The sequence below is a fragment of the Alexandromys fortis genome, unplaced genomic scaffold (assembly GCF_014885135.2).
Source record: "Alexandromys fortis isolate MF-2015 unplaced genomic scaffold, M_Fortis_MF-2015_v1.1 scaffold_122, whole genome shotgun sequence".
In the NCBI taxonomy this organism is placed as follows: domain Eukaryota; kingdom Metazoa; phylum Chordata; class Mammalia; order Rodentia; family Cricetidae; genus Alexandromys; species Alexandromys fortis.
Genome location: NW_026068004.1, coordinates 5,217,770 through 5,235,848, shown reverse-complemented (window position 1 = coordinate 5,235,848; position 18,079 = coordinate 5,217,770). Strand labels below are relative to the sequence as shown.

The window sequence follows — 18,079 nt, the reverse complement described above, 5'->3', positions numbered from 1 at the left end:
ACTTCTGTCTACCTTACTGCTCTTATCCTAGACCCTCATGGAGACCGCTCCCAAGCAGGGAGATAGATGGCAGAGACATGGGAATGTGGCGGCATCCCAGGACCTGTTGGTGCAGGGCTAGGAGTGAGGTCAGCTAAGCCTCCAAGGCTGGGAATTTGCCTGGCTTTGGAGAGAGCATCCTATTTCCAAGCACATTCATCAGAGCGCTACACTGGTAGTTGGGCTCCCTTCCCTCGCCCTGTTCACGTTAACTCCTGCAGTATCTCTTTGGTTGTCATTGCTGTCTCCACCCTACGGCTATGGAAACTGAGGCACAGGGATATTAAGTAGGCCACTGCCACACACTTACTTAATGAGGGCAAGAACCCTGATGCAGACCAAACCATGCTATGGGAGGGCTAAAACTTGACTCATTTTGCTGCTTGTTTGAGGTGAGAGGGGGAGGGGCTGACAGTATCGTAGTCACTATATAAGAGGGTCAGAGTGCCCCCTCAGTCACTGTGTCAGAGGGCTCACTCAGTGGCAAGGCACTGCCCAGAGGTACCTGTGGCCTCCACAATTCCTCGGAATCATGGAGAGCTAGGTATCAGACTTCCACACTGGCTCATGTTTCTGAAAAGAGGCCCCTGGAGGACTGAGGCCTCCACCACATGGGGTGTAGGATGTTCCTGAGCTTGGCACAGGCTACAGTTTTGGCCATAGGCCCAGCTGAAACAGGAGGAGCGGAAGTCTCCTTTCAAGGCTGAGAGGCCAGAGCCGCTAAAGGCACTGCCTAGCACCATGCCCTCCCTCGGTGGGTGTGGCATTGGCCCAGGCCCCACCCCTCCCATTACCTGGGGTCACCTACCAAGGGCCTCTAGGACTAGAGATGGGGTGAAGTCGATAGAACCTGGAGAGCCAGGCTGGAGGTACCTTGGGGACAGGAATTCGGGCTGTGCAGACATATTCATGTTCTCTTTGGGGCTTTATGTGCCCATGAGGCTCTTGGCAAACCTTAGCCTTCCCTGAGTCCAATGAAGGAATTCGTCCCCACGTACATCAAACTGGTCAAGCCAGGTATGGTGGTGCTCGCTCACCTTTAACCCTAGCCCCGGGGAGGCAAGAGGCAGAGGCAGGCTGATACCTGAATTTAAGGCCAGGCTGGTCTACACAGAGAGTTATAAGCTAGCCAGGGTGACAAAGTGAGACCCTGTCTCAAAAATAAACACACACCAGGCTCTGCTGGGTCAGCAAACTTGTACACTCCCAGGAAGGATGCTCTAGGGTCAGTGTGGGCAAGGTCAGAGGGACTTGCATTCCAGGATGCCTAAAAGCTAGGAGGTGTGTTGAGTCCTTCTGCAGGGCCTTTTGGGTGTGGCCTATGAGCCACCTAGCCAAGGCTGTTTCTTTTAGATCCTTTGTTGGCAGCGGCCATGTTCCTCACTTCTTGTCTCACTCACCTCTTCCTGGTCAGTCTACTACCTGACACTCAGCATTTTAGCCTCTGGGCACTCTCTAGGCTGAATGTGGTGGTTACCACAGCCATCGTGAGACAGGACCTGGCCTGGCCTGCTCCTCAACCCCTTCCTCAATGCCCCGCATCTCCTGATACAAATAAGCTCAAATAGACAAGTGAGACAGTGCAGGGCACCTAGATCCTGAGTTAACGCCATCCTAGGCACCCACAGGACTGTGGGAAATAGGAAGTAGGGCAGCTCTGAGGAACGCAGATGGGAAATGCTATGGAGAAGCCTTTTAGGAGGCAGAAAATCCAGAAAGGCTACCTGAAAGAGGTGGCCTGGGCTCAGGGCGTGACAGGAATGCTAAGGTCAGGTCTGCAGAGTGGGCAGAGGAAGTAGGAGATGCTGGGTGTGCTGAGGCAGGGATGCCAGGAGGTGGCCAGCAAGATAACAAGTCCTCTGGCAGAACTGAAGCCTAAGGCCAGGAATTTGTCCTTATCTCAACAGACAGTACAGAGCCGAGAGACAAAGTGGCTGCTTTCCAAAGGTGGTAGCAGCTTACTTGTTCTCTGGCAAAAACGCCTGTTCTCTTTATGGCACCACATGCCCCAACCACTCCGGGGGCCGTGGGTTCCTCCTGCTTCTTTGGCTCAGGTGTTGACAAGTTGCCTACACCCTGACCAGAACTGGAGGGGAAGGGTTACTGCTGGGAGGGGCTCTGTCCACCTCACACCGTTCCCACCTCTCTGTCCCACCTCTATACTCTGCAGTTCATTCTTATCTTCACGGTGATCCAATACCGGCCAATCACCTACAACCACTACCAGTACCCGGGCTGGGCTGTGGCCATTGGTTTCCTCATGGCCTTGTCGTCTGTCATTTGCATTCCCCTGTACGCGCTCTTCCAGCTCTGCCGCACAGATGGGGACACACTTCTTCAGGTGAGTGCAGAGGGCTGGGCAGCCAGGCCAGGTGGAAACACTTCTGAGTCTAAGGGGTCTTCCCTTCTGACTCTCTTTTCGCTACGCCCCCTGCCTGCAGCGTTTGAAAAATGCCACAAAGCCAAGCAGAGACTGGGGCCCTGCCCTCCTGGAGCATCGGACTGGGCGCTATGCCCCCACCACAGCCCCCTCTCCTGAAGATGGGTTTGAGGTCCAGCCACTGCACCCGGACAAGGCCCAGATCCCCATGGTGGGCAGTAATGGCTCCAGCCGCCTCCAGGACTCCCGGATATGAGCACAGTTGTGGCACGGGGAGAGGCCTCACCCAACCCTTGCTCCCACCACAGAGACTGGGGAGGCAGTGGACAGGTGTGACAGGAGACAGCTGCTGTCACCTTGGCCACCACTGCTAGTGCTCATGTCCCCAGTGTTTACACATCCTTTGGATGCCAAGACAGCAGTCGGGGGTGGGAAAGCCATGGGAGGATTGCTGTGGGGGTGGGGGTGCCCAAAGCACTTTGGAAGAGGTCTCAGGCCAGGTCCCCAGCGGCCTGCCAGGCTTCACACGGCCTCTGATACCCTCATACTCCGCCCTGAGCTGTTTGACCAGGGGATACGAGGTTCTGGCTCCATACCCCACTTGTTGCCCTCCAGCCTCATGACCAGTGTTCCTGACCGCAGCCTCTGCCCAGGCAAACCTGCACCTTCTTGCTCGGAACAAGGCAAGGGGCTACAGGCTCACAGTGTTACTTAGACTGTATCACCCAGCCCTGTTTATTTGTGTAATTATTTTTGTAAACATGGTATCATCTGTGGTTGCCACCCCTCGCCCCGGTCCCAGCCTTGGATCCAGTCTGTCTTCCAGGCCTGCCTACACCTCACTTGGCTGCTCCAGGGCCTCTGCCCTTTGTCCCAGCCGTGGTTGTCAGGCCCAGCCAGCCGAGGCTGTGACCCAGCAGCCTGCCCAAAGCACTTATGGAGGGAAAGAGAGGGGACTTCTCAGTAGGAAGTTTGAGCCTGGAGCCCTGGGGAAGGGGACCCTGCACGACATTCCCTTGTCCACCCTCCACCAGGTTGAAGGCCCAGTCTTCCCAGACGTGCTACCCCCATTTAATGTGCCAAATGGCCCCAGTTCACATGCCCGTCCCCCCTCTGCAGTCAGAGCTCCTCTCCCGATCCCTGCGGTGTCCATTTGTCCATCCTGTGCTCTCTGCAGTGACAGCCCTGGCCAAGCCACCTCTAATCCTCTGTAGCAATAACGGTGTGCTGCCCGCCACTGTCCGTTGTGCACCACTAGGGTTTTAAAGTCCATAGATTTTAATGAAATTTCTATTCCTGTCTCTGAGCTGCTGCTGTGCTTTGTCTGGGTCCCTTGGGGACAAAAAGTCAGGCTGGGATGGGACCTCTGTTTGCCAAGCCTCTGTGGAGGCCTGCGTAGAGGAGAAGGGCCAAAGGCTTTGATGGTTAGAACAGGTGTCCTGCCACTCGGTCTTAGATACTAGTGACCTGGGAAGGGGCGGGGCTGGGACCAGATTAACACACAGCTCTGCAGAAGCTGGTAGAGCTATGGCAGCTGGAGGGAACAGCAGATGGGCGAGTTACAGCAGAAGCCTGTTTTGTGGCCAGCCCTTCAGGTTGGAGCCTGGGATGCCATACTGGACACTGATGTGGAAGCTGGCTCTTCCCAATAGCTGTACCGAAGCTGCCGCCCTCTCCAGCGGTGGGTGACTGCCTGACCTTGAGGGTGGGGGCAGCGCTCCGAAGGAGGTGTAGGCATATAGCCATGGAGACAAGGAAAGGGTCTGAAGCCTGGAATGGACCTCAAGGGCTTCTGCCTGCATGGGATAGGCAGCTGTGAGATGCCCATGACCTGACCCTTCACACTCCCCCGCCCGCCCTGTGTTTGGGTGTACCTGTGCTTGGCAGAGACACTGGAAGGCCCCACAGAGACCTGTAGCTCCTGTTCCATGGCCTTCTTCTGTTCCTTTATCTCTGAGGAAGGGCACAGCTGAGACAGTGCCTGGCTTTTCCAGAGAACGTACAGTATGGGGAAAGGTAGGGGACAGGGTATTCTAGGTATGCTTGGGATCCTTACCTGCCAGGGTGGGCTCTAGGGTGGCCTTGGAGTGCTGGCAAGCCTGCATCTGCTCTGTTTCCAGACAGTGCTGTGGAGAAAGCTGGTTCAGGGACCCCGCCTAAAGGTAGGGCTCAGGGGCAAGACCATGCAGCCTTGCAGTCTGACCCTCATGAGTGCATAGCCCGTGGAGAAGGCCACGCTTAGCAAGATAGTAGCCACACATCCAGTCCCTTAAGGAGAGAGGAGGCAAGAGACCCCAGGCTGTCCAGTGGGCTAGTCTAAAACTGCTGCCCCTGGCCTCTGAAACATGAGAAACAGGTGTGGACTCACACACCTTGACATACACATAGGTCCGCAAACACACAGGTGTGATCCCTGCTAAACAGAGAACCTGGGGAAGGCTCAGGGCTGCGCTCACCTGCAGGTCAGAGATCTCTTTCTGCAGCAGGTGACACTCCTCCTCCAGGAGGCTCCTAGACAGGAGCATGAACAGCCAGAACCAGTGAGCAGGACCTCCCAATAGCACCCATCACATGGTCCCAACCTCCAGAGCTACCAGGAGCCACATTGTTCTGTGGGCACTGCCTGGCCATAGCCTTCCAGTGCCCACCATTTCCAGTCACCTCACTATCTGCACCCCCGTGGGCACCATCCTCTTCTGTACCCTGGCACTGAGCCTCTGGCTCATCCTGCTTCCATTAGCCCCACACCACAGCCTTCTTGTGCTTAGGGCCCTGGCACACAAACACACACACTCAGTCTACCTACCTGCACACTCTCTTCCAGGCAGTCCCAACCCCTTAAGGCCCACCCCTGTTTTCTTGCCCCCAATCTACATGCACTCAAGTGCCCCTAGGCCTCACCTCAGGTGTCTGACAACCTGGTCAATGTTAGACACATTCAGTTGGTCCTTGATGACACTGAGGTCCCTGGGACAGCTGCTGACAGGTGAAGTTAACATCACCCCCTCCGTGTGGCTCATTCTAGTCCTTTAGGGAATAAATGCCACTTCTAGATCATTTTGTTTTCCTTGTACAGGCAACATAATAGAGTACAAACAATAGTTTCAGAGCCTTGGCTTCCACATGGGTTCTGCCACCTTCACCCTGAGACCTCAGGGAAATTGTTTATCTTTCTGAGCTTTCTTTTTTCATCTAAAAACTGGGGACAATGCTCAGCTTATAGGATTGTAGGGGGATTTAAACAAGAACTTGGAGCCAGGCGATGATGGTGCATGCCTTTAGTCCCAGCACTCTGGAGGCAGAGACAGGTGGATCTCTGTGAGTTTGAGGCCAGCCTGGTCTACAAAGCAAGTTCCAGGACAGGCTCCAAAGCTACAGAGAAACTTTGTGTGGGGGGAAAAAGTGTCCAGCCCCAGAATGAGAACTCTTCCACAGATCTGACTGACCAATTGGCTGGACCTTCTGCCTGGCAGGGGCAGAGCCTCCCTCTTTACCATCACTTTACCTGGGCTCAGCGGCTCTCATCCGGGATACTTCCTGTTGTGTTGAGTCACACCCAGGCTCCTCCAAGGCAAAGCGAAGGACCCTGGGACTATACTGGGCCCACACCTGAGTCTGGTCCCTGAAAACGTGTGCATGAAGGGACCTCCTTTCAGGAAACCACAGGAAAAGGCCACACTGGCTCTTTGTCAGGGGCAGCCCATCTGATGTCCGGGCAAGGTGGCCAGGCCAGAGACTCCCACCTGCCCTCAGAGACAGCCTTAAGGCGGAGGCCTTGAAGCAACTGTCGGAGTTCTTGGCGCATGATATCCCTCAGGAGGGGTGGTGGTGCAAGAAGGGAGGGAGAGTCAGACATGGGGTGGGATCCCGAGGCTTGAGAAGACCGAGACTCTTGGAGCAGTGCCTTTAGCATCGCCACCTGCAAGGAGAGCTGGGGCACCTTGCCACTGGGGCAGAGGGGATGGGTGTGTGTTGGGGGGATTGCTAGGGATGGGGGAGTCAAACGGGAGAGAAAGGGCAGCCAGTGAAAACAAGGTGCTAGGGGGTCACCAAATAGGGCTAGGGACCTGGTGGAGGCAGGAAATCACGTGAACTGTTGGGCAGGCCTGGAATGTGACCCACCCCCATCCACCGGACTCCCACCTCCTCTCGCAACTCCAGGCTCAGGTCCACCGCTGCCTCCCCCAGAATCCTCTTCACTTCAGGCCGCTCCGGGAGTGGAACATGCTCCTCCACCAGCTCCCACAGGGCTGGGGAGTCTCGGGACATGGCCTGAGTACGTCGCGGCCCCCTGGTCAGACCTATGAGACGGACCGACCGCAGGTCAAGAGTGCTAGATTTCCTGGGAGACCGCTGGTTGCTCCGGGCCAGAGCCACGCCCACAGAGCCCCTCCCACTGACATCGAGGCCCCGTCTTGTTCTGCCTATATCCCCACACTGGAATTGCTTGGCCTACTTCGGGCCGACCCTCCTGGGTCCGAGATCCTGATCACCTCTGGGGAAAACCAGGCTGTGGCAGCCAGGCCTTAGCCCCTTTCCTCCCAAGAGGCGGTCACCTGGGAAACCACCGAGCCCCAGGATCGCCCTCGAGTGAGGCCCCGCCCTACCCACGGTAACAGAGCCACATGCTAGTCAGCTAGCGCTTGAGCTTACCCCTGGACATCTTTCTACCTCGGAGGAAGTAGAACTGAGAAATTAGGTCCCGCTGGGTTCGTTATTTTCTTACTCCTACAAGCCTGAAGGCAGCATCAAGATAAACTTTCTCCCTAGAATAGTGGCTTGGACGTTTATTAAGTCCCAAGATGGCCCTGGACAGGTCACCTCCCACAACACAAACTGGCTTCCGGGAACCAGATTCCATTCGCAAACAGACATGGAGCTTCTCCATTAACGTTTTTTACTAAAGCACCCACACAAGTTTCTGTGCAACATATAAACATGAGCAGGCCCTGGGGCTTCTGCCTCCTCACCAAGGGAGGGAGGCCAGAACCATTGACTGATCCAAGCCCCACCTGTCCCCCATGCAAAGGCCAATCCCATGATCCCAGGAAACACAGCACCCCTTCTGGTCCCCTCCTGGGGGCACTCCTCAGTAGGTGGCTTACCAAAGCTTGCCCCCTACAATGTTGAATGAAAAAGGTTTCCCCTCCCCCGGAAGCATGAGGGATCTCCAGATCTGAGAATTCCCCCAGGAAGAGACACTGCCCCCTAGTCAAACCTCCCACCTTTCTAGGCCCTAGGGGACTCAAGGGAGTGGGAAACTGAGGCACGGAGAGGTGGAGTGACCTAGCCCAGGCCACTCTGCGAGGCAGTGCAGGGGCTGGCCCAACCCTAACAGTGAGGAGGTTGGGGGTGGGGCGAGTAGGGCAGGAAGGATTGACCTCAGAGAGGGCCAGAAGAGGGGCTTGTCCAGAAGCCCCTCAAAGTGGGTTCTGAACTTCGAGGTCCAGCCGGCTGTCTATTAAGACCCTCAGAAAACAGCTCTCAGTCTCAGTCTTGGGGACGCCCCCAGAGCTGCTGTCAGCCAGGCTGTGGGTCAGTCTTCTGGCAGGCGACCCTCCACATCAGAAGGGCATGGAGGGCCTTTGTCCATTAGTCAGCCTTGATTGAGCCATGACATGGGTCGCCCAATGTCCACTGTGATGTTGGTGAAGAGTGGTTGCCGAGACACTTCCAAGACGCGGTACCGCACTGATCCAATGCCGTCCCACTTCATGCTCATCTTTGTGTTCTGAATCTTACTAAACCTAGGAAGGGAGATGAGTTCAATCAAGGCTAACAGTCTCTGCTCAATCTTCAATCTCTGGGGCCACGGCTCAGGCCATTCTCTCCCTTGAGGGACAACTTGACAGAAGGCCACTGCTCTGACATCTGCTCTCCAAATGAAGACCTCACTCCCTTTGGTTGGAAAGCGGAACTACAACATTCTCACAGGTCTCTATTCAGACCTTGACCATATATATGTTTATTATTATGGAGCATGTGTGTGGAGGGAACTTGGGCCTTTCCTTCCCCCTTTACATGGTTCTGGGGACTCCAGATTACCCAGGAAGCACCTTTCCTCGCTGAGTTATCTTGCTGGCTTGACTGTAATATCTGAGGCATCCCCATGCACCTCCGCTGCAGTACACATCCCATGTGCGACAGGTCATCTTTACTCTCCTAACCCCTGCCGTCTGCTGTCTCTCTTCCACATTCCACCAGCCGCTCCTTCCACACCCGCTCCTCCACGCAAGATTGCACTCTGAGCGCCAGGGACACAGGCATGGACGGGACATGCAAGGGCCTTCCGCTCACAGCAGGTTTGCTTCACTAAGGGAGGCAGACATTGGGCGAAGGAAACAGCAGAGAGCTGAGGATACAAGGTGACTCTCTTGGGAGAAGTATGTGACACTAAAGCTGAAGGCAAGGGAGGGGGAAGAGCATTTTACGCAGAGGCCAGAGCACATGACAAAGAGAAAATGGCTTAGGCCTAGCTTGTCGGTTAGAGCGTGTATGGACAGGACTCTAAGTCATAATAAGCACTTCATATCCTGTGGCAAGAAGACACCAAGGGATTCTTAACCCAGTTTTGGGGAGAAAGGTGGGATGGACTATGGGAAGGTAAAGAGGCAGGAAAAACCTTTGCAGTCGTCAGAGCAGGATCACAGTGACCAGACTACAGTAAACGTGGAGGAGTAAAGCAGACGGACTCAAGGGCTTTGGGGGTGGCACTGACACGCTCTGCTGAGGATCTGAGCATGTAGGGTGGGGAAGGAATCCTGGAGCACTCCTGAGTTTCAGAGCCGCCACTCACTCAGACTTCCTTAGTGCAGAAATTTCATGTTGTCTGGCCCCAGCCATACCTAAGCAGGCATCACTAAATGATGACCAGCTAATTCTGCAACGAGACCAAAGCTGCTGGCATTTATCTGCCTGTCATCCCTTCTCTGCTGACCATGGTTCCATCTGAACCACACGCTTTTCTATTGGCTCCCTGGACTCCTTGGCGGGGGCGGGGGGGGGGGGCTTCTGCCAAATTCCAGCCCCAAGTCAGTCCATAATCCTATAGTCTTGAGTTTAGAGCAAAAAAGTCGGGGGATACAGAAGTCCCAATGGTCCTTCCCCTGCCATGTCCCCTCTAGTTTTATGAATTCCTTTCATGAATTCAGGCCTGATCAATTCTCCCTAGGTCTACCCCAACAGCTAGGCCATTCCTTCACCTTCCTTGAACTCAAAAAATAAGCCTTCCAAATAAATTCAGTGGTGTCTCTCCCTGTTCAGGAACTTTCTAGGACTCTCAGAGCCCCCTGGGAAAGAAGTTAAACCTCTCCGGGTACCCAGCTACACAGCACCGATGCCCCTACTGTGGCTGCCGCCTTCGCCGTGTAACAACCAAATGGCTTTAAGGTTTCGGTATATGCCACACATGCTCACATGCAACTCTTACAAAGACAAGTCCCTACACCCACTCCGGCCTTCTCCATCAGCCAGGCAAACAGCGCGGGTGAATATATGCCCAAGGGAATGCGAAACAGATTTCAGTGAATGAGGACCTTTTCAAGCCCCACTTAAGAGTTCCACCACCTCACGCCTTTCCCTGGCTTCCGTGACCTATGGCTTAACTTGCCTAGCGTGACCCTCATAAGGGAGAGTAGGACAGGGGCTAGACGTGACTCTAGAAGGCCTGGCTTCCAGAGATTGTCTGGAAGCTCAAGGAGTCTTGGCCTGTATTTCACATGCCTGTCAGACCTTTCCTTGTCAGTCACGAACATCTAATGTGGGTATTTCAATCCCAGCAGGAGTCGGCTGCTGTGAGTGGTTGACACTATCTCAACTCTCCCTCTTCTCGACTTATGTACCTTTGTTGGGTTCCTAGGGTCTATGGCCAGCACCCACCACCTGTCATCTTATCTGCTCTGACAGGGCCGGTATAAGCAGGGTCATTCAAGGTACCTAAGTGAGCTATTTGAGGGCGCTAATGGAAATACAGTCTATGTAATGACAACCAAAGCTGGAATTTAACTTCTAGTCACCTCCAGGAACCAATCCAGGAGGGCCAGGAGTCACCTTTAGAGGTCAAAGGTCAGGAGCATTAGGGTCATCTCTAGGGATCAGTTGCCTCTATCAGGCAGGCACTTCTCATGGGCCAAGGATGCTCAGAGCTTCTTCTATGGGGTTAGAGATCAAAGGCATTTGGGATACTGGGAAGTTACCTCTAGGGATCAAGGGATCAGGGGCCCCGGGGTCAGGGGTGCTGGGGTCACCTCTGAGGGTTGGGCTCGTTATGTTTGTCCCGGTCGTGCTTGATCATGCGGTAGCGGCCTATCCGGACATCTGGGCGTGAGATCTTCATCCCAGTCAGGGAGATCCTAGGAGGGGCGACAGGCAGACTGAACAGGCACCAGGAAAGGTAAGGAGCCCGGCCCAGCCTGTGACTCCTCACTCCCTGACCTGGTCTCCTCTGTCCCGTCCCTACTTACCGGTTGAAGATGTCGTCATCCTCACCGCCCCAGCCCCAGTACTCGTTGGGAAAGCCATTGATCCTCAGAAACTGGGCCTTGCTCAGGCCCGACACACCTCCAAAGTAGCTAGCATAGGGCAGCCTATGACATGGGAGAGCAGATGTCAGGGTCACAGGGGAGTCAAGATGCAGGATCACAGACGGTGAGCAGGGAGAACACATAACTAGGACCCAGGGAAGAGCTACATTACATAGAAGGATCTGAACCGGGGCCAGAGGCTAGGAGGACATGAAGCTGGGACTACGGGCCTGGGTGCAAGTGGGGGTGGGTAGGTCTGAGTCTTGCTAAGTAAGTCTCACCGGAAGCCAAATTTGTCCATGGCAATGGCAAAGTGGCGGGGCTGGTCACCACAACGGTACAGATTGCGGTCATCCATAGGGACCAGGTCCACATCACTGAAGATGAAGCAGTCATAGGTAGCATCCTCCTTCAGTGCCTCTAGGAAGCCTACGTTGAGCAGCTTGGCCCGGTTGAAGGTCTCTTCACCATGCTGGTAGGGAGGTGGGTGGATGGACACAGGTCAGCTCTGCGTCTGTGACCAGCAGGTACCTGCCACTCAGTTTCCAGCATGATCCCAGGGACCCACATAATTGTCCCCCACCCTCACAACTGCCTCAGACTCTTAGGCTGATCCCCCATTCAGAGACCTTTTACAGTTTGGCTCCAATGTGGAATTGTCAGATTCAGTGGCCCAACCATATTACAGTCCTCAGGCACCAGAGAACATGGTGGACTTTTCTGTTACGAAGCTCTGGGGTTGGTTAGCACTTCCCCCTATCTAGAATGCCTTGCTTTAGTGGTCAAATTCATGCCTGAAAAGGCTGACTTCTGGTCAGACCTCCAGGCCCCAGTACAATCCCCCTCCTCTCTGGGCTTCGTTTACACTGGTGTCTACAGAACCACTCTGCCGAGTGTTTATCTCATCCATTCATTCAAACACGCCCCATGACTTTCTCCTTTGTGCCAGAGGGCAGTCTACAGATGAGAAGCTCCGGCCTACCTCCCCACTGAGCTTACCGTCACCTGAGACACAATGTGATGCCCTAAGTGACCAGCACTGGCCCATTTCAATTCACTTCCAACTCCCTGGGCAGCCTCTGAAACAACACGGGACTGTGCTGGATGATCTTGTGTTCCCAAGAGGAAAAGACAAGCAAAGTGCTACAGGCAGTCACACCTCTGTGAGCGGGGAACCCAAAGATATATCTATAGGACTGCTGGGTCCCTGGCCATACAGGCCCAGGCGACTCTGGACAGAGAGGGGTGGATTTGACAAGAATTGGCCGCTCGGCCTCTGCTACAACCCATGCTTATGACAGAAGCCTCTGGAGCTGGCATCTGTGAGTGGGTGCCTCAGTAGGAAAGGAGAAACAGTGACTTCTCCCGGCCCTGGACAAACCTGCTAGGCAGGAGCCGCTCCTTGAAGACCAGGCCACCTGCTCACCACCTTCCTGTCCTTTCCACATCTCCTCTCCCAGTCCTAGTAGGACACTTTTTTCCTAGCTTATCAGTGTTCTTCCAGCCTCTCTCACCAGCTAGGAGCCCTCGGTCTTCCCCACACGGCTCATAAACACGCTCAGTTCTCTCTCTAGGGAGGAAAACACTTCCCGCCCGCCATCACCCTACCCTTTGCCTTCTCTTCTCAGCAGAGATGTTTTTTAAGCGTTGTCTCCAATTAGTTATTTTGTCAAATCTGATTCCTCCTTCAGCCTACTGCAATCTGCTTCCACCCCCACCATGCCCCTGAAATGGCTCTCACTGGGCCCACCTTGTTGCTAAATCCACTGGATGGACGCACTTGGTCCACATCCCTCTCCCTCCCCCGCACTATCACACAGCTGCCATGCTTCCTTCCTGACACTGACTGCTGGGCTTCCAGGACATCCACTCTCCAGGGCCTCCTGACAATCTCTGGTCCGTCTTCTGGGCCTCCGTAGCTGCCTTCCTTTCCCCCTTTCTCCATCTAACCCTTGATGATGCCCTACCCACTCCACCCCCTAACATTCCACGCTCTGTAGGCATGGCAGAGGTGGGTTTTAAGGACCTTCTAGCTGGTGAGATGGCTCAGCAGGTACAGTAATTCCTGAATAAGTCTGGTGACCTGGGTTTGATCCCCAGTACCTTCACAAAGTTATCCTCTGACCTCCAAAAGTGTTCTATGGCTACATATGCATGCACACACACATACATGCACACACACATACACACTAAAACTAAACCATCTCTACATTGTGGGCTAGTGGTAGTTCAATTAGTAAGGCATTTGCTGCACACACCTGACAACTGAATTTGATCTACAAAACCTTAAGCGCCAAATCTATAAGCCATAGCTTGATTATATACACAAAAATATTACGCATTTAAAAAAATGAGCCGGGTACATGCCTTTAATCCCAGCACTCAGAAGGCAGAGACAGGCAGATCTCAGTGAGTTCGAGGCCAGCCTGGTCTACAAAGTGAGTTCCAGGACAGCTAGGACTGTCACACAGAGAAACCCTGTGTTGAAAAACAAAAGCAAAGCAAAGAGCTGGGCAGTGGTGGCCTTTAATCCCAGGATTCAGGAGGCAGAGCCTGGTCTACATGAGTTGAGTTAGAGGACAGCCAGGGATACAGAAGTGAAACACTGTCTTGAAAAACAAAACAAAAGTCTACCTTCTAGTGTTTCCATATCCCTCACAGACCCCCTTCCTAGGTACAGACACATACTCTGACTGTCAGCAGAATGTCCCTCCTCTTCCTCCCTGCAGGCTCTCAACACTCCAGGCAAGGCAGCATCCCCAGTCACTCTCCTCCAGATATGGCCTAGCTCCCATGGGATGTTCTCCCATCCCACTCACAGGTGTGGCCATGAACACAGCAAAGCCTAAATCCCTTGCTTTGTTTTGACATCTCTTTCTCTCTACTGTTTTACAATGACGTCTCCCTTTCACCCCATAGACTGCCCCGCCCATAAGCACTTCCACCATCTTTTCTGGAGACTGTAATCACTTCCTAATTGGTCACACTGCTTCTAGGCCTCTCCTCCCTCCGTTCTTCACACGTAATCACAGCAACATACACAGGTTACCCCCACTTCAAACGTTGCCCCACCAGTTCAGGCTAGAGGCCACTGCCAAACATACCTCTCAAGTTCTTGATGTGCCCCCCCAAACTAGCCCTCTAGCTAACCTTTGCTACCCAGCCTGTATGTTAGACTCCAACCCTCATCCACTAGTTCCTAAATACAAGAGATGAGTCTGCCAGGCTCTTCTTCCTAGAAGGTTTACCTATTCATCTCTGACAACTGCATGGCTGAACCAGGCTTCTCTGTGTTCCCACAGGCCTCACTTCAATTCCAACCATATATCTTCCTCCTTATCAGGTCCTCTCTGAGACTCAATGCCACTACTAGCCAGAGCCTAGATGCTATACTTAAGGTTTCGGACTTCATGTGTTTTTCAGGGTCCCAACTCTCCCTCTCTTCAAAGCTCTTGGCATTGCCTCCTAGTTGGTGCACACGAGGCCTCTGCCACCTTGGTTTTGACATCTCTTTTTCTCTCTACTTTACAGTGACATCCCAAAGAGATGTCCAAACAAGCTATGTACACACCACAAGAGTACATGCCAGCATTTATAGGTTCACATCCCCTTCCACACACACAAACTTGCTGCATTTACTGACAGACATGTACCCCCAAATCCATGTAGACTCACACAACCATCAACAGGCAAGGACCCAGCCTTCTCCAGCCTCGTGTGTGCACCAACAGGCACATGGCCCCCCGTATGCCTGAGCAGGCACATCCACAGACGCATGAGAGTTTCCTGAAGGCTAGTGCTCAGCCAAGGACCACAGTGCACGCACCTGGTTGATGACATAGATACCGTAGCGGAGCCGCTGCCGCCTCAACATGGGGTGCAGATAGTGGAGCCAATAGCGTAGGTGGTGCTCCCGGTGTCTAAAGGGGATGATGACTGCCACCGTTTGGGCTGGGGTGCAGTCAGGTGGTGTATAGCGGCCTCCCAGGAGCACTCCTGGGTTCTCCCTCTGCACCCGCTCCAGAGGCATGGGTGAGGTGAACTCGATGACCACTCGGCCCACTGCAGGCAGGACAGTGTCAAGAGTCAGGGCCTTTGCCAGAATCCAGGGACACTAGCCACCTGGGAGTGGGCAACAGAGCCCCTGGAATAGCCCTCCATCAATAGATCTGGAGCCTCGGTGCCCCCACGGTTCAGCGCTCCAGCTCCCTAGGCACATTGGTAGGGTCCTCTTCCCACCCCTACAACAGGTAGGCCCTACTCTACAGGCTCACCAAGACCAGGTGGCACGTCAGGACAGGGTGGAATGACAGGAGCTGTGGGGCCAGGTCGGGCACTGGGCACTTCAGGAAGCCCAGAACTAGCGGCAGTGGCATTGGGCCGAGAGCAGTTGGTGCTGCTGCTGGCTGCAGGGTAGAGGGCATGGGCTGGGCTTCGGGTACTGAAGCGGCTGAAAAAGGCCAGGTGCTGGGCGTAGACGTCAAAGTAGAGGATGACAGCCACAAGGAAGTGCAGCAGGCAGAGAAGGAGCACAGCCTTGCAGACCCGCTCCAGCGTCCCCCCCAGCAGTCTGCTCATCCCGCAGGTGGCCAATGGCCTGCCCAGTGGGCCCAAGCATCTGGCTGCCAGCCTGAACAGGGGGGAGAGAAACAGATCCCACAGGTCAGGGCAGGACAGGTAATGCTACCCACCTGCTTCCTACTTGGCAGCTCATTCACAGACCCCTATCCTCACTTACCTTTCGTAAACACCTTGAAACTCATGGACTTGTTTGTATTCTACCTGCGAACACACCGACAGCCACTGGCAGCTCATTTTCTGCCATCCTAGATACACCCCAGCACTAACTCACCCAGACATACGCTTCAATCCTCATTGTACACCTCTACACACCTGCACGCACAGCAGCAGGCACAGGTGAGCTTTATTACCCGGGATTGCATCTCAGCACTGCGGCCCCACCTGTGCCCCAGAGACTAGAGATCGACTCCTCAACCCAGGATACACAGCTTAAGGGAATGGATCATTTCCTGAATGCCTATCACGGAGGAATGTTCCTACTTCACACTATGGCTTCACTTAGTCCTCCCAAGGGTCCTGATGGGGAAAATTATTCAGACCCATGGCATGTTGAGGCATTCAGGGGCCAACAGCAAGCAGGCCTGTCCAACCAGGACCAGGCTGAGAAGGGCCTTCAGCATCCAGGGGACCCCAGATGGAGAGGATATTTAACAGGATCCTTCCCACTGGAACAAGGGTGAAGGAGGGTGAAGGTACCATGCAGGGCTAGCCACAGATAACCTTCACCTAAATCTCAGGCTGGCTCTGGAGCCTGAGCAGCGAAGCTAGTTCTGATTCCTGAAATGGACTACGCTTGGCCCTGGAGGAGCAAAGTTCCTAGGATGGCAGAGGTGGACAGGGGTGGAGGTGGTGGTGGTGGTGCGTCTGTCTTGCTTGGGTCAGAACTCTGTTGTAGTTTCAAAAGGTCAACAAACACTTCTGGCACCGCTCCTGAGAGCAGGATCTCTCAAACACAGAGTTACAGAAACCTTTAGTATCAGCAGTAGGCACCCACACTCTAAGGGACACACAGAGACCCACATAGAGAGCTAGATACACTTGGGGTGACAGTAACATACAAGCCACATACATCAACAAACCGCGGCTCCTAGACAAGCTTAGCCATACACCATACACCCAGACCCACGTGTAAGTATTCCCACCTCTCCCTCCAGGGCAGGGGCTCTGGGTCGAGCTAACCACCAGTCTGAGGGGTGCGTCTGGGCGGGGCTGGGAGGCTGAACACGTGGCACCCCGGGACGGGGGAGGCAGCAGAGGACAGGTGGGTGTGGAGCCCTGGGGAGGGGTGCATGCAGTGGGAGATGTGGATGTGGGGCCGGGGGGCCGAGCGCCACCGCCAGACACAAGGCCGGGGCGAGCGAGGACAATGAGGGAGGCCGGCTGGGGGCGGACGCAGGAGCCCAGGCGGCTAGCGGGATGGGGGTAGGGTGGGGTGCAGCCAGGCCAGGGGCAGCGCCGGCGCCTCGCTCACCGGGTCCTGGGCTGGGTTCTGGGGCGGCGCGCGGGTGTCTCCCTAGTGGGGCTGGGTCTGGAATGTCGGGGCCCTGGGCTGGGGGCCGCGCGCACCCTCCTCCTCTCACCCAGCGCTCGGGGCTCAGCAGGGGGCGCCGCTCCAGCTCGGGTAGGGATACCGGCTCCGGCAGCTGCGGACGGCTCCGTCCCCCATGGCCCGGCCCCACCGCCCGGTCAGCGGTCTCCGCGGCCCCCGGGCCACCTCCCGCCGCCGCCGTCGCCGCGGGCCATGGAGCCGAGCCGCCCCGGGAGGCAGGGCGGGGCCGGGCAGACCCACGGACCGGCGGACCGACGGACCACTGCGCTGCCGCCTCCCTCCCGCGCTACGGCTCCTCGGAGGGGCAGGCCAGGCCGGCGCGCCCGCGCGCGCGCCCCCGCGGCCCCCGCCTCCAGCGCGCCCGCACGCGCCGCGCGCCGCTCCACCGCCCGCCCCTGCCGTTGGCCCTGCGCGGCCCTGCCAGCGGGGAGACGCTCTTGCGGATGCCCGGGACCCAGGAGAGGCGCGGGAATCCATCAGGTTCCTCCACCAGCTGCCTTAGCGATGGAAAGAGGCAGAAGCCGGCTAGCTAGGCCCTTCAGGTCGCTGAGACCGGGTCTGGCTAGTGGGCCACCTGGGGTCAGGGCCTTTCCAACTCTTTCGCGGGAGCATTATTCAAGGTCAGCCAACCAGGGCTGCCTGCTGGGTAAGACCCTTAAAGGTGTGAACTAAAAATGACTTCTGGGGTAAGAGCAGGATAACCAAGATTTGGGAAACAATCCAGAATTTGATAGGATAGGTATGGGCGGAGTTGAACAGGGCCCCAGGAATTGAGACCACTGAAGAGGTTCTTGAAGATTTAGGTGTTCATACACAACTATCAAAAGCAAAAAAAATTGGATGCCAGGAAGAGAAGATGTAGGAAGTCTCAGGAGTAGGGAAACTGAGAGAGCTAATTGGCTATAGTCAGCTTGCATCTAGTGCATACGGCTCCAAGGGCCTAGGGCTAGGAAGATCCTAGAACCCAGACTTTAAGGAAGAGGCTCCCTGCTATAGGCAGTCTAGCAC

The 18,079-nt window shown here is 55.2% G+C and overlaps 3 protein-coding genes across 9 annotated transcripts in view; 1 reads left to right on the top strand and 2 right to left on the bottom strand.

The window, feature by feature from the left end:
• Positions 1-3,215, top strand: part of Slc6a9 (solute carrier family 6 member 9) — a 35,907-nt gene extending 32,692 nt beyond the window's left edge. For both annotated transcript variants that reach the window (XM_050161264.1, XM_050161263.1), the window contains exons 13-14: positions 2,210-2,380; positions 2,481-3,215. In XM_050161264.1, coding sequence (XP_050017221.1) covers positions 2,210-2,380; positions 2,481-2,675 — 366 coding nt within the window. In that variant the 3' untranslated portion in view covers positions 2,676-3,215. The remainder of the gene's footprint in view (positions 1-2,209; positions 2,381-2,480) is intronic.
• A 145-nt stretch (positions 3,216-3,360) lies between these two features.
• On the bottom strand, positions 3,361-6,929 carry Ccdc24 (coiled-coil domain containing 24). 3 transcript variants are annotated; one of them, XM_050161270.1, is made up of 8 exons: positions 6,563-6,806; positions 6,163-6,338; positions 5,925-6,041; positions 5,321-5,446; positions 4,876-4,930; positions 4,476-4,545; positions 4,294-4,372; positions 3,361-3,673 (listed from the first exon to the last, which is right to left on the bottom strand). In XM_050161270.1, the coding sequence occupies exons 1-8, from the start codon at positions 6,686-6,688 to the stop codon at positions 3,514-3,516; spliced, it is 909 nt and encodes a 302-aa protein (XP_050017227.1). In that variant the 5' UTR covers positions 6,689-6,806; the 3' UTR covers positions 3,361-3,513. The 3 variants fall into 3 exon arrangements, with proteins under 3 accessions (XP_050017227.1, XP_050017226.1, XP_050017228.1); XM_050161269.1 differs by lacking the exon at positions 3,361-3,673 and adding an exon at positions 3,675-4,215 and having other exon boundaries at positions 6,563-6,929; XM_050161271.1 differs by lacking the exons at positions 3,361-3,673; positions 6,163-6,338 and adding an exon at positions 3,675-4,215 and having other exon boundaries at positions 6,563-6,700.
• A 386-nt stretch (positions 6,930-7,315) lies between these two features.
• Positions 7,316-17,247, bottom strand: B4galt2 (beta-1,4-galactosyltransferase 2). Of its 4 annotated transcripts, XM_050161268.1 has the most exons (8): positions 17,103-17,180; positions 15,680-15,723; positions 15,216-15,571; positions 14,768-15,003; positions 11,223-11,413; positions 10,882-11,004; positions 10,666-10,770; positions 7,316-8,166 (listed from the first exon to the last, which is right to left on the bottom strand). In XM_050161268.1, the coding sequence occupies exons 3-8, from the start codon at positions 15,517-15,519 to the stop codon at positions 8,016-8,018; spliced, it is 1,110 nt and encodes a 369-aa protein (XP_050017225.1). In that variant the 5' UTR covers positions 15,520-15,571; positions 15,680-15,723; positions 17,103-17,180; the 3' UTR covers positions 7,316-8,015. The 4 variants fall into 4 exon arrangements, with proteins under 4 accessions (XP_050017225.1, XP_050017223.1, XP_050017222.1 ...); XM_050161266.1 differs by lacking the exon at positions 15,680-15,723 and having other exon boundaries at positions 16,994-17,125; XM_050161265.1 differs by lacking the exon at positions 15,680-15,723 and having other exon boundaries at positions 7,317-8,166; positions 17,103-17,247.
• Positions 17,248-18,079: the final 832 nt, after the last annotated feature.